This window comes from Trachurus trachurus (genome assembly GCF_905171665.1).
Source record: "Trachurus trachurus genome assembly, chromosome: 22".
Lineage (NCBI taxonomy): Eukaryota > Metazoa > Chordata > Actinopteri > Carangiformes > Carangidae > Trachurus > Trachurus trachurus.
Window position 1 is genome coordinate 10,803,071 of NC_139907.1, and position 13,267 is coordinate 10,816,337.

Sequence of the window (13,267 nt, forward strand, 5' to 3'; positions counted from 1 at the left end):
TGGTGCGTAAACTGTCAGTTCTTCCTTCGGTGAAAAAGCAGGGCAGCTCTTTGCCTCATGGACTGAAACCTTCTCCCAGCAGACTTTTGTATTCTCCCTCTCTTGTGAAACCTTACACTTGATGCTATTTCTGGTTATACCTGTGTCACTGTCCCCAGGGCCCCTGTGGCACTGATACTACTGAATATCTAAAGGGGCAATGTCTTTTTAGAGGGGTAATTTTTATTAAATTGAAATGCTGTCTAAGTACAGTTTGTTGTATGGTTTTATCAACATTGAGGACACACATGGTTCTGGCTTAGTGGGGGTGTCACATGCTCCAAATCTGAAGGTACTTGAAGAAATGCTGTTTACAGTTCTCCCCGTTTTCCTCTTATTTTAATATACTACGTTTGTGCTCTGAATACTGAGCTGCACTGGACCACAATGAACCATTTATATCATCATACCTTTGTCCCTGCAGGGCCATAATCGTATCATAGCATACAGCCGGCCTGTCTACTTCTGCCTGTGCTGTGGCCTCATTTGGTTGCTCCACTACGGCAGTCTGAGGACCACTTCGTCCCGCTTCACCCTTTACGGAGTCGCACTCACCAGCTCCCTGGTACTGGCCTCTGCCAGGGACCTCGTCATAGGTAAGGCAGCAGCCATGTACTGTATTATAAGCAGTCGTCTTTATTATTTTTCATTATTATGACAACGACCTTCTTTATATTTATAGCACTATTCAAAACAGAGTTCCAAAATGCGTCATAACAGAACAGGAAAAAAACTTGCGAAACCAATAAAATAACAAAACTGTAACTGTAAAAATCACTTGCTGCAGAAATTTAAAGGACATTTGATCTTTTTTGAAAAATGAGGCACATCTTTACTTTTTCCTCATTGTGTTTTCACTCATATTAATACAACCTTCACTCTAACGGTCTGTGTGCTTGTTTTTATGGTCTTGTAAAGCGCTAATACAACAGAGTATTTAGGTATCAACACATCAGCTGTTGCAAGGTTTGGGAGTCCTGACACAAATGCACAATCCAGAGAATGATAAAAATGTTGTAATTTAAAGTTGTTAGAAACAAAACTATACGTCTATATTAACAAATATCCTGTTACGGCCATGATTGGGCTGGAGATATGTTAGCTATCAACAAAAAGTAGGAATCTGCTCTGAGATGTCACATGAGAAAATTTACCATCACACTGTCTCAACACAAGAGACAAATTGAGTTTTGTTTACACCTTCATTAAATGAAATGGCTGGAAACTAGTATGTGAACCACGATCCATCTCCAAGGAAAAAAAACAATGTTTATTTGTCCAGAGAATATTAACACTGGCTTTCATCAAACAACAATCAACAATAATTGCTTCAGTTGCCCCTGGCGACATGCCACTGTGCACCAATATGAGGCAATAATATCTGTGGCTCACAGTCAAAGCTGCAGAACAATGAACACCATGTCATCTGGATGATCTAAACCTGATGCCAGGAAAAATGTAAAAAAAAAAAATCAGATTAAAGATAAAAATGTATATAAACTTACCAGTGTGTATCATCATTGTGTGTGTGTGTGTCTCCCTGCAGTCTTCACTCTGTGTTTTCCCATCATCTTCTTCGTGGGGCTGCTGCCACAAGTCAACACATTCGTCATGTACCTCTTCGAACAGCTGGACATCCATGTGTTTGGGGGCAATGGTGAGTGACTTTTAAGATACATCACTTCACTGCAGGGGTGACTCTGACCTCTACAGACACTCATACACACTGTTTAGGCCTTATATATTATGATATGGAGGGTTTCATAAGAGGCCAGAGTGCTGATTTGCATTCTGCCTGGCCCAGTGCCTGTCAGGTTGAGTGGTCTTGTTGCTGACATCCTCTCTGTGCTCTCTGCAGCCTCCACAAGCCTTCTGTCAGCGCTGTACAGCACCCTGCGCAGCATTGTCACCGTCTCTCTGCTGTATGGCTTCTGCTACGGAGCTCTGAAGGTGAGAGCAAAGCCAACTACGCCTCCAAATCAAATCTAGATATCATCTTGCTGAAATCAAAAAGTGCTCTGATGACAGAAATACAGCTCTGTGGAACTATGTCCTGTACAACGGGTAAACAGCTCTTGACTTTAACCACCTCTTAGGTTTGAAAGATGACCTCAGCATTAGCCACATTAAAAATTAAATCGCTCAAAGACAGTGAGAAATGTGCATCAGTATAGCTGCTAAAATGATGGAGAAGAAACCTGTTGCCAAAATATATTCTTGGCGGAGACTGAGATGTTTTCTTTTCTTTTAGTGCACTTTGTTCTTTTGAGTATTAGCACCATATTGCCCTGCTGTTTATCATCTAAACCCTGCAGTATCTGCTCAGCAGCAAAATCAGCTTGAATGTACATTTCTGAACTCTGGATGCAAACACTATGAAAATTTAGAACCCACCTTTTCCCCAAAAATGTAAACATGGCAGAGTATGAGAAGGTGCTTTCAGCTGTTTAGTAGGTTTAATTTACTATGTTCACTATCTTAGTTTCAGACGATAGCATGGTATCACACTTAAAACCAACAATTGCAACCTGGTGGCGCTAGATATTTCAGTTGTGTGTGTCTTTGCCAAATGTTATCGTCTGTTTTCAGGAAATTAAGTCATAGTATATTGACATTGCTCTTAAAGACTTTTTCTCCTGTTGTTGTTGCAGTTGGTGTAAAAGTGAAAGGTAAAAACAAACAACAAAAGATAAGATCTAATAAAATATCGTTTTGCATTTCAGGAAACGTGGGAACCTCATCACATCCCTGTGTTATTTTCTGTGTTCTGCGGCCTCTTGGTGGCAGTGTCCTACCACCTGAGCCGGCAGAGCAGCGACCCTTCTGTCCTCATGTAAGTTCACAGACCTCAGTCTGATAAGATTCTGTAGTTTCTGAGCCGTGGTGTCTGAGAGAAATACATTTTTAAAGTTAAGAGTTTCACATACTTGCCTAAGCAGGTCACATGTGTTAAACCTGCCCATCTGGCGCTCAAATATTTTCCATTAACTGCTTAAAGCCATGTCTGCCAGAGAGAAATCCTTATTAAAGAATAATCTGTGACTTTGCTACTTGTACATATGCCGTGGATTACCTCAGATAAAGATTTTCTTTCTTTCTTTCCTTCAAATAGCTTTGAAACTATTTCACACAATGGTTGTAGTGTTAAGAGCGAGTGGTTGTACATTCCCTCTGAGATAAATCACCCGCAGGAGATTCATGGTATGTGAACCAGCCAACTTTTTTTTTTCTTTCTTGCTTCTTGCTTTACAGTTCACTGATACAATCCAAGATTTTGCCCAATTTAAAAGACAAAAACCCAGAGGACCCTTTATCAGAAGTACAGGACCCTCTACCTGACAAGCTCAGGGCCTCAGTTGTGAGTTGACCTTCCTTCTTTATCTAATTAAAGCCTGGCCCGGATAATTACTGGAACGACAATGGTCACTTAAGATTATCAGATGCACAATTACTGCGCTGATCTCATACCCAGTGTTTCCTTTTATAGAATGAGCGTCTGCAGTCTGACCTGATCGTCTGCGTGGTCATCGCTGTCCTTTACTTTGCCATCCATGTCAGCACAGTCTTCATCGCACTGCAGGTATATGGGAAATGCACCTTTTCTTGTTGTATGCATATTAGAAACCTCCTCAGCGTACAGTGTAAGCAATAATTTCCTGTGTCTTTGGGCCCCTCAGCCGTTCCTCAGTTACGTCCTGTATGCTCTGTTGGGGACAGTGGGGCTGCTCACCCACTACCTGCTGCCTCAAGTCCGCAAGCAGCTGCCCTGGTACTGTTTCTCTCACCCTCTGCTCAAAACCAAGGAGTACTACCAGTTTGAAGTGAGAGGTAAGTACATCAGAAACTTGGCTCTTAGTCCCACTGCTTAGTCTAAGAAATCTAAAAGCTATTCCTTAATGTGTTTTTGTCTTTGTGTGCTCAGCCACAGCGGCTGTGCTGCATTAGGAAACACATGTATAATGCATAACTTGAGTGTTTAGACTTGCAAATGAAAATTGGAACAGTTCTTTTGGTGTTGTTTAAGTCATCATATTGAACAAAACAAATGCAGATTGAAATGTTTTTCAATGTCTGTCTTTTTATTTTTTTATTGCTCTTGTCTCGGTTTGTGCCGCTTCACTGCGCCGTTGTAGCGATTTTGACTGGACGCGGAATAATGAGTGCGTTTCTCGTTACTTCACCTGTCTGTCTTGTCAGATGCAGCTCATGTGATGTGGTTTGAGAAGCTTCATGTGTGGCTGCTGTTTGTGGAAAAGAACGTCCTCTATCCTCTCGTCATCCTTAATGAGCTGAGCGGCAGCGCCAGAGAGCTCGCCAGCCCGAAGAGGCTCGATACAGAGTGAGACTTCCTCCTGTTTTTTTGCTCATCTCTAATTTTTCCTTTGTATTTTCTCTAAATATTTAACTTAATATAATCTAAAGAGACTGGTCATGCTCATGAATGAACAACATTTCTTCCTGATTTGTTATTTAATTGATCACCCAGAAACTGTGAAGCGCATCATTTAAATTATTTTGTACAAATAAAAGGAGCTGATGAGTCTTTAAAACATTTCAAGAAATCATTTGAGACTGTGGGAAATACACTCATCTGCTCTCTGGTAAAGAGCTGCATGAAAAATGGTATCAGGCTCATGTCGGTGTGATTAATATAATATAAAGTTAATACCAACAGCCAACCAGCTTAGCTTAGCATAAAGACTTGATTAAGGAACAACATTCGTCATACACTGTGTGAGGTAGTCAGGGTTTCCACTTGTTGCCTGGAAACTAACACTCATAAAACCACAATGTCTCTTTTCTACACTTTCTTTTTAAACAAACAAGACATATCGTGTTAATTAGTGAGCTTCGGAGTGTCTGGGAGGCTGCTGATACTTTTGGTCAGAGTCGGGCTAGCTGTTTTTATGCTTGGCTAATGAGTGGCTTGTGTTATATTCACCTTAAGGATGTAACAGTGGTTTTGATCTTCCCAAATGTCTCGCTTTTCCATAAATTGACATATGGCTTCAACTATGTAAATAGTTAAGACTAGTTTTATATAATATCTTTTTTGTTCTGCTCACTTGTAATATTTGATATATATTTGATATATTCCCACACACTGATGTTGGTCTTTGATGGACTCCGTCCCCGTCTGAAAATATCCTTCAGGGTTGGAGCTCTGATGATCACAGTGGCCGGCCTGAAGCTGCTTCGTTCCTCCTACAGCAGTCCCACCTACCAGTACGTGACCATCCTCTTCACCGTCCTCTTCTTCACCTTCGACTACCGCCACCTTTCTGAGACGCTGCTGCTCGACCTTTTCCTCATGTCCATTGTTTTCAGCAAGGTGAGTGGAATAGATAATGAGTCGTTCTCCTTGCACTGTTCTGTTCAGGAGCCAAATGCATTTTTTTTAAAGTTCAATATTATTGTATTCATTAAAATGCACAAAATTCGTATATATCTGCTATTTTCATACTGGTCAGGGCAAATTCTAACAGTGCATTTGTTATGCAGTCAGAGGGCGATAATGTTCTGTGACTTTGTTTTTTTACAGTTGTGGGAGCTGTTCTACAAACTGCACTTTGTCTACACCTACATCGCCCCCTGGCAGATCACATGGGGCTCAGCTTTCCATGCCTTTGCTCAGCCCTTTGCTGTGCCTCGTATCCTTTCACTGCTGTCTTTTATTGCGCTTTTTACCATACAACGAGTCACCAGCTTCATAAGTACACCTGCACAACTACAGCACTGTTTTAAATTCCACCTCCGTGAAGCTGATAACAAGTGTTTGTGTTGATGTTGCCGATTAGATTAGACTGCTATTAAGTGTTTGAAATGGTATCTAAAGTGAAGGTATAATGTAATACATTCATATTATAATATATAAAGCAGAGAATCGATAACTGATCCTTAATTTGAGCCTGCCCAGACTCTGCCATGCTGTTTGTCCAGGCTGTAGTCTCAGCTATCTTCTCCACTCCCCTCAACCCCTTCCTGGGCAGTGCCATCTTCATCACGTCTTACGTTCGCCCCGTCAAGTTCTGGGAGAGAGACTACAAGTAGGGGGAAACGGTTCAAATAGCATTTCATCTTCTGATCTAAAACTGTCTCTGTGACTGTGTCTGAAATCAGCTATTATCTTTTTTTCCCCCAGTACCAAGAGAGTGGATCACTCCAACACTCGGCTGGCCTCTCAGCTGGACAGAAATCCAGGTGAGTACATGAGAATCAAGTTTTCTTAATATCTGTATCAAAGTGTTCTCATCTAACTTCTGCAAAGAAGAAGTTTGTTTTTACCAGATAAAGCTTTCAACCCTCACTTTTATCCCAGGGGGTGTCAGTGTCTGAATGTTAGCAACAACAGTAATACAATCCTTTTGTCTTTTCCTCTTTCCTTCCTCAGGCTCTGATGACAACAATTTGAACTCCATCTTCTATGAGCACCTCACTCGCTCCCTGCAGCACAGCCTGTGTGGAGACCTCCTCCTGGGACGCTGGGGAAACTTCAGCACCGGGGATTGTTTTATCCTGGCCTCCGACTACCTGAACGCCCTGGTGCACCTCATAGAGATCGGCAACGGCCTGGTCACCTTTCAGCTGCGAGGGCTGGAGTTCAGAGGTGAGAAGAGAACACATTTGACGCATATGGAAGAATGTGGTGGCTGGAAATTCGGTTAAGATTAATTTCCACCAGAGCCCCCAAGGTTACTGATTAACCAATGAGCCGTAGTCAAAGATATGTTGACACAAAAAAACAGGAAGTAGAAAAGGTGCGAGGAGGAGGTTTGTTATCGTCATCTTATTTGTCCAAGTTCAATAAATCCTCTGTTCTCCAAACCTTTGAGAACTGTTTGCCAAGTATTAGACCTGGTTCTGGATTTAAAAATTGAGAATTATTAACCAGTTCGTTTGCATTTTGCATTTAAGAAATGAGCATTCCACCAAAGTCGCCAGTGCTATTCGTGCTCTATCTTTCTATGTAACACATGTGTGTGTTTGTGTGTGTGTTATTTATCAGCTTTACTTTGTGTTTTGCCGATTGTGCTGCTTTGTAACAAACCAGTGACACAGTGGCAACTTTTAACAGAACCAGAGACACTCATGTTATTGTAACAAAATCTATTATAGTTTTTTTCTGTCTTGACAGCATGAAATATATTGGATTCAAGTTGACTCGTGTCTTTCACACGTCTCTCTGTTTGCCGGTTTCAATAAAGGCACAGTTTACAGAAAACAAACGTAGTATTATGTCCTGAGCCTGTTGATTTCTGCTCCTCAGGAACGTACTGCCAGCAGAGGGAAGTGGAGGCCATCACCGAGGGGGTGGAGGAAGATGAGGGCTGCTGCTGCTGCGAGCCGGGTCACCTCCCTCACATTCTCTCCTTTAATGCTGCCTTCGGACAGCGCTGGCTGGCCTGGGAGGTGCTGGTCACCAAGTACGTACTGGAGGGCTACAGCATCACTGACAACAGCGCTGCCTCCATGCTGCAGGTGTTCGATCTGCGACGCATCCTCACTACCTACTATGTCAAGGTCAGTGGTTGCACTGGACAGATCTGACTTTTTGAAAAGCACGTTTGCACAATTTTATAAATGTAAATGCCTCATCCCTCTCTGGTCTCAGGGTATTATCTACTATGTGATCGCCTCCCCAAAACTGGAAGAGTGGCTGGCCAATGAGACGATGAAAGACGGCCTGCGGGCATGTGGTGAGAGGAACTACGTCGACCTGGATCCCACCTTCAATCCCAACATCGACGAGGACTATGACCATCGGCTCGCAGGCATCTCCAGGGACAGTTTCTGTGGTGTCTACCTGGGCTGGATCCAGTACTGCAACTCTCGAAGGGCCAAGGTAAAACATGACTCATATTATATAAGTATAAAACTATGAAGATTATGCATTTTACTTGCCAGACTGATGCTGCTCTTGTAGCATTTGTTATTGGAATGACATGTTTCTGAGTCAAAAAAAAATGTACAAAAGTATCTGACATGTTCTGGGGACTGTTACGCTGGGATCTGGATTTCACACATCTTTCTTGATGTTTTGTTTTTTTAGCCTCTGGACAGTGAGAAAGACTCGGCTCTGGTGCTGCTTTGTTTCGGCCTCTGTGTGCTGGGGAGAAGAGCTCTGGGAACAGCTGCACATCATATGTCCAGGTTATTTAGTAATCTGTCTTGTCATAAGTTTGCCTTTTAAAAGGTATTACGAGGTTTATAGAGAGGCTCTATGTCGGTCAAACAAGAAAAGACATAAAACAGAAAAAAAAAGACATAAAACAGCCTGCAACAGGTCTTTGACTTGCTGGGATATTCATGTTTTTAATGTAAAATTTCAAAAGAATGATGAAAGGTCTAATACAAATAATTTCATATAAAAAAGGATAAACATTTTGAATTACCCTTTGAATAATGTTTATGTATTTTCCTTTTTTTTCTATCACAGCAATCTGGAGTCTTTTCTTTATGGACTTCATGCATTATTTAAGGGAGATTTCCGCATCTCTTCAGTACGAGATGAGTGGATCTTCGCAGACATGGAACTGCTCAGGAAAGTGGTGGTGCCTGGGATCCGAATGTCTCTCAAACTACACCAGGTGAGACTCTGCAGGTGTCGCGGTGTCGGCACCACAGGGCGTTACTTTTAGCCCTGATCTGAAAGTAAACGCTTTGTGTCCAATCTTTTTTAGGACCACTTCACGTCCCCTGACGAGTATGATGAGCCGGCGGTTCTTTTCGAGGCCATCTCCGCCCACCAGCAGAACCTAGTCATCGCTCATGAGGGCGACCCAGCCTGGAGGAGCGCTGTGCTCTCTAATGCACAATCGCTCCTCGCCTTGCGCCACGTTCTCGATGAAGGCACCAACGAGTACAAAATCATTATGCTTAATCGACGATACCTCAGCTTCCGTGTCATCAAGGTGGGAACTACAAAAGATTTTAACTTAAAGGGGAACTATGCAATTCCAGTCGCTTTTCCTCTGTTTTGCTAACCCTCCTCTCGGCCATGTGCATTTGTTTACAACAAAGCCGGAGAGAAATCAATCAATAGAGCGGGGTACATAACGTTATATATCATAAACAATGTTACGACGTGTAATTTGTGTAGTCATATCTGTCATAAAAAAGTAATTACGGGTTACAAGACGCGTTTGTGTCGTGGTGTGCAGAGACGAGAGCTGGGACACCGGGGTGGCAAAGTTGCAAGCCTTGCAAAGTTGTTTTTCAGCCAAGAAACACCAGGTGGAAGGCAGAGAGCCTCCATTCTCACTCGTTTCAAGTTACATGTCTTTTATTAAACCAAAAATGTAGCACAGTTAAGATAAAAGTCCTGCATAGTTCCTCTTTAACTACAATGTCTGAGTCTTTGATTTTCACTGGTATTTGACAAGCACCTGCCTCCTGTGCTGCAGGTGAATAAAGAATGTGTCCGAGGTCTTTGGGCGGGGCAGCAGCAGGAGCTGGTGTTCCTGAGAAACAGAAACCCGGAGCGTGGCAGCATCCAGAACGCCAAACAGGCTCTTCGCAACATGATCAACTCTTCTTGTGACCAGCCCATCGGTTATCCAATCTATGTATCCCCACTGACCACCTCCTACTGCAACTCGCACCCCCAGCTCGGACACATCCTGGGAGGCCCCATCAGTATTGGGAATATCCGCAACTTTGTCGTCAGCACCTGGCACAGGTTTGTAGAGTAGTGTAGTTCAGGAAATAAAGTGTGGCGCTCACAAAAAAATATAAAGGACATTTTCATAAACTTTTGTTAATTTTTCTTTTCTTTTTTTTAGGTTACGAAAAGGCTGTGGTGCCGGCTGTAACAGTGGAGGGAACATTGAGGATTCAGATGCAGGGGGTCTGTCTTGTGGCAGTGGGAATGGGGTGGGTGGAGACTCCCAGCAGAGCTCAGTGTCACAGGGTGGGACCTCTGGACCTGTCCCCCCGTACTCGTACCAGCCACACCCTCTGGGTAAGAACTACCCTCTCCAATAACCACCGTAACAGGAATACTGCACTCTAGTAGGATGATGGGGGGAACAATGAGCTCCTCTAAGATATGATGGTGTCTGACCATTAAAGGCTTTGAAGTTGTTGAGCAGGATTTTAAATGCTATTCTGAATTTTCACAGAGCCCAGTGCAGAGAAGCAAATAGAGGAAAATTCAGATTGCTCATCAGTACACGTGCAGCAGCATTCTGGAGCAGCTGGAGATTCTCTAGAGACTTGTTGAGGTAGCCTGATAATAAGGAAGTATAAGCCTTGACTTAACAAATGTATGAACTAGTTTTTCTGCATCTTTTTGAGACAGGATATGCCGGATTTTTCACAGTGTTACGTAGGTGAGAAAAGACACAGAAATGAAAGGATCCAATGTTTTGGAAGCCAATACATGGGATGAAAAGCGATGATGTCTCCTCCACTGCTGCTGCTGCAACAAACTGAGCTCTTTGTACTCTTCTTCTTTTTACGTTTGAGTCCCACAAGTCTCCCAAGTCTAATTTCATATGGTCTTTGTCTGACTTGTCTTCACTGTGCTCAGGCACCAGTCAGAGTTCCCAGTCTGTGCAGTCAGGTTTGGTACGCCACTCTCCAGCCCGAGCCTCAGTTGCCAGCCAGTCATCCTCTTACCGCTATAGCAGCAGCCGCCACTCCTCCCTGCGCACCTCCACCACGGGCTTGGAGCCCTGCAGACGTTCCTCCACCAGCCAGCTGTCTCTACGCACACTCCCCACCTCCCTGCAGCTGCGACTGGGCTCCACCTCCGACCCCGCCGGCCCCTCCGCCTCCCTGTCCAGCCACAGCATCCCTCCCTGTAAACGCCACACGCTGGTGGGCCTCCTGGGCAACGACAGCCTGTGCAGCACCATGACAGATCCCCTCAGCCAGCATCACCACCACCACCACCACCACCACCACCATCACCCACAGCAACACAACCCCACCGTCTCCACCGTGCGCAGAGACGACATCTCGTACAGAGTGCAGGTTTGTAAATGCAAGTGAGAGTAACATGCACAGCGCTATGAAAAAGTACTTTCTCACTTCCTGATTTCTTACTTTTTTTGCATATTTATCACGCTTAAATGGTTCACTGGAGTCCCAAAGCTTTAGAAATGGCTTTGTAACACTTTCCTGACTGACTGATAGATTTTGTTTTTTCATCTGTTCTTGAATTTCTTCATATGGCAGCATGATGTGTTGGTTTTTGAGATCTCTCTCTACTTCACTTTGTCAGACAAGTTCTATTGAAGTGATTTTTTGATTCAACAGCTCTGGCAATGATCAGGCCAGGATGTGAACAGTGACACTGATTTTAGCTTTTTAAAAAATAGGTTTATCACAGTTAGTTCATGATTTAACAAGGAGGGCAATTACTTTTTCACATAGTGCCAGGTAGGTTTGGATAGCTTTTTTCCCTTAAAAAAAAAGGAAATTTTTATATTTACTTGGGTTATCTTTGTCTAATATTAAAAGTTGTTTGATCTTAAACATTTAAGTGTGACAAATATGCAAAAAAGTAAGTAATCAGAGGGCAAATACTTTTTCCCAGCACTGTAGCAGCAGATTTTCAGTAAAACTTTTAAAGTAAAGAAAATGGTAGTCGTCTATTTGATGAACTCTCCTCAGTCCTGCTGTGATGTTCATTTCACTGTTGTGGTTCCATCTCATCATCCAGATTGTGGACGCGAGTCAGGTGCTGGAGACCATCAACTTATCGAAGAGGAAGGAGCTGCAGTGGCCTGACGAGACCTTGAGACTGAGGGCAGGACGGACCTGCTGGAGGGACTGGAGCCCTTTAGAGGGCATGGAAGGACATGTAAGCACTCATGACAGTTGTTAACACATCAGTATCATCTGGTTGAACGGATTTAACCCTGACATGCACACAAACCCATACTATACAGTCTCTGACCTCTTTGTGATATTGCTGTGATTACCTTGTTTGTACTGGTGTCCTATTTTTTGGCCTTTAACGCCCACTGCGACCTACTTGCTCTGTAATAAACGCTTCATAAATTTGATTGGATGCTTCCTCTAACACAGCTCCGACTCTGTTGCCCCCTGCAGGTGATTCACCGGTGGGTGCCTTGTAGCCGAGACCCAGCCAATCGCTCCCATATCGACAAGACCATCCTGCTGGTACAGGTGGAAGATAAGCTAGTGCCCATTATTGAGACTGGGATCATTGAGTTGGGTGCAGAGGTTTGAGACAAGCAAGCACACACATTGCACACACAAACACACACATGTACACATACACAGACACACACAAGACAAAGCCAGATGTCCCTGGCTTTCAGCAGGACTCAGGAGCCTGCAGTCAAACAGGAAACGGGAGCCCTCCCCCCTCCCCCCTTCCTTATCACTGAGGGGGAATGGAAGCCAGGGAAAAGTGCAAGCAGAGGCAGAGCCTACATTCATCCAGCATCCTTTACTGCATCGAAACACAGCCACAGTATCTGCCTTGCTTTGCGTCTCAGATATGCTGCATGACAGTAAACAACCCTTAAGTTAAGTTAGTTCTTGCTACTGGTAATTAATTTCTATGCATTTCATTGACTATTTCGTTGGCGATCCTGACAGAGTTGAGTGTAACGAGCGTTTGGAGATTTTTTTCGTGTGTGTGTATTTTGTTTGTCTTCAAATAATTTGCCAAATAAGCCTGGTATTGATTATCTGCCATGGTTTCATACATGTGAAAGCTTTTTTTTTCGCTGCCAAGACGACAGAGAAAGTTGCGGTGCGGAACAGACAGAAGTCAAGAGACGTGACGGTGCTGTGCTCATCCAAATTTCTCCGTTTCATTGTTGTCATTCCTTTTCAATTAGTTTGAAAATTTACAAGATTAGTTTGCGCAAAGAAAAAAAAACTTGCACTATGATTTTTGTCGTTTAATTTACAGTGATGCACTACAATCTTTAGATGATATCACATTTTATTTATTACAGACTTTGAATGGCCATGGTTACCGATGCCTTGGGAATGAAAAAAAATGCAATCATCATTCTGTTTTCAGCCATTTTTATTTTACTATTTTATGTTTGATAAACTTGAAAATAACTTTTTACTGTATATGATTATATCTATATATAATATATATATATTTACACAAATATATATATATATAATGTAAATGTACAAAAAGATTTTGTTTTCGATATTTATTACTGTGAACATGGTATTTACACTTTGTTACATCTTTTTTTTTTTTTTTTTTTCATTTTGGGACAAAGGT

At 42.8% G+C, this 13,267-nt stretch overlaps 1 protein-coding gene across 4 annotated transcripts in view; it reads left to right on the top strand.

Annotated features, from left to right (window-relative positions):
• pcnx1 (pecanex 1) overlaps positions 1-12,371 on the top strand; it is a 33,913-nt gene extending 21,542 nt beyond the window's left edge. For all 4 annotated transcript variants that reach the window (XM_083998268.1, XM_083998269.1, XM_083998270.1 and 1 more), the window contains 23 exons: positions 464-635; positions 1,586-1,696; positions 1,898-1,989; positions 2,763-2,872; positions 3,292-3,397; positions 3,527-3,619; positions 3,717-3,867; positions 4,237-4,378; positions 5,194-5,371; positions 5,582-5,690; positions 5,957-6,086; positions 6,182-6,240; positions 6,431-6,646; positions 7,307-7,560; positions 7,652-7,882; positions 8,090-8,190; positions 8,477-8,627; positions 8,721-8,951; positions 9,444-9,718; positions 9,822-10,000; positions 10,571-11,016; positions 11,708-11,848; positions 12,100-12,371. In XM_083998268.1, the coding sequence (XP_083854394.1) occupies positions 464-635; positions 1,586-1,696; positions 1,898-1,989; positions 2,763-2,872; positions 3,292-3,397; positions 3,527-3,619; positions 3,717-3,867; positions 4,237-4,378; positions 5,194-5,371; positions 5,582-5,690; positions 5,957-6,086; positions 6,182-6,240; positions 6,431-6,646; positions 7,307-7,560; positions 7,652-7,882; positions 8,090-8,190; positions 8,477-8,627; positions 8,721-8,951; positions 9,444-9,718; positions 9,822-10,000; positions 10,571-11,016; positions 11,708-11,848; positions 12,100-12,240 (3,819 nt within the window). In that variant the 3' untranslated portion in view covers positions 12,241-12,371. The remainder of the gene's footprint in view (positions 1-463; positions 636-1,585; positions 1,697-1,897; positions 1,990-2,762; positions 2,873-3,291; positions 3,398-3,526; positions 3,620-3,716; positions 3,868-4,236; positions 4,379-5,193; positions 5,372-5,581; positions 5,691-5,956; positions 6,087-6,181; positions 6,241-6,430; positions 6,647-7,306; positions 7,561-7,651; positions 7,883-8,089; positions 8,191-8,476; positions 8,628-8,720; positions 8,952-9,443; positions 9,719-9,821; positions 10,001-10,570; positions 11,017-11,707; positions 11,849-12,099) is intronic.
• Positions 12,372-13,267: the final 896 nt, after the last annotated feature.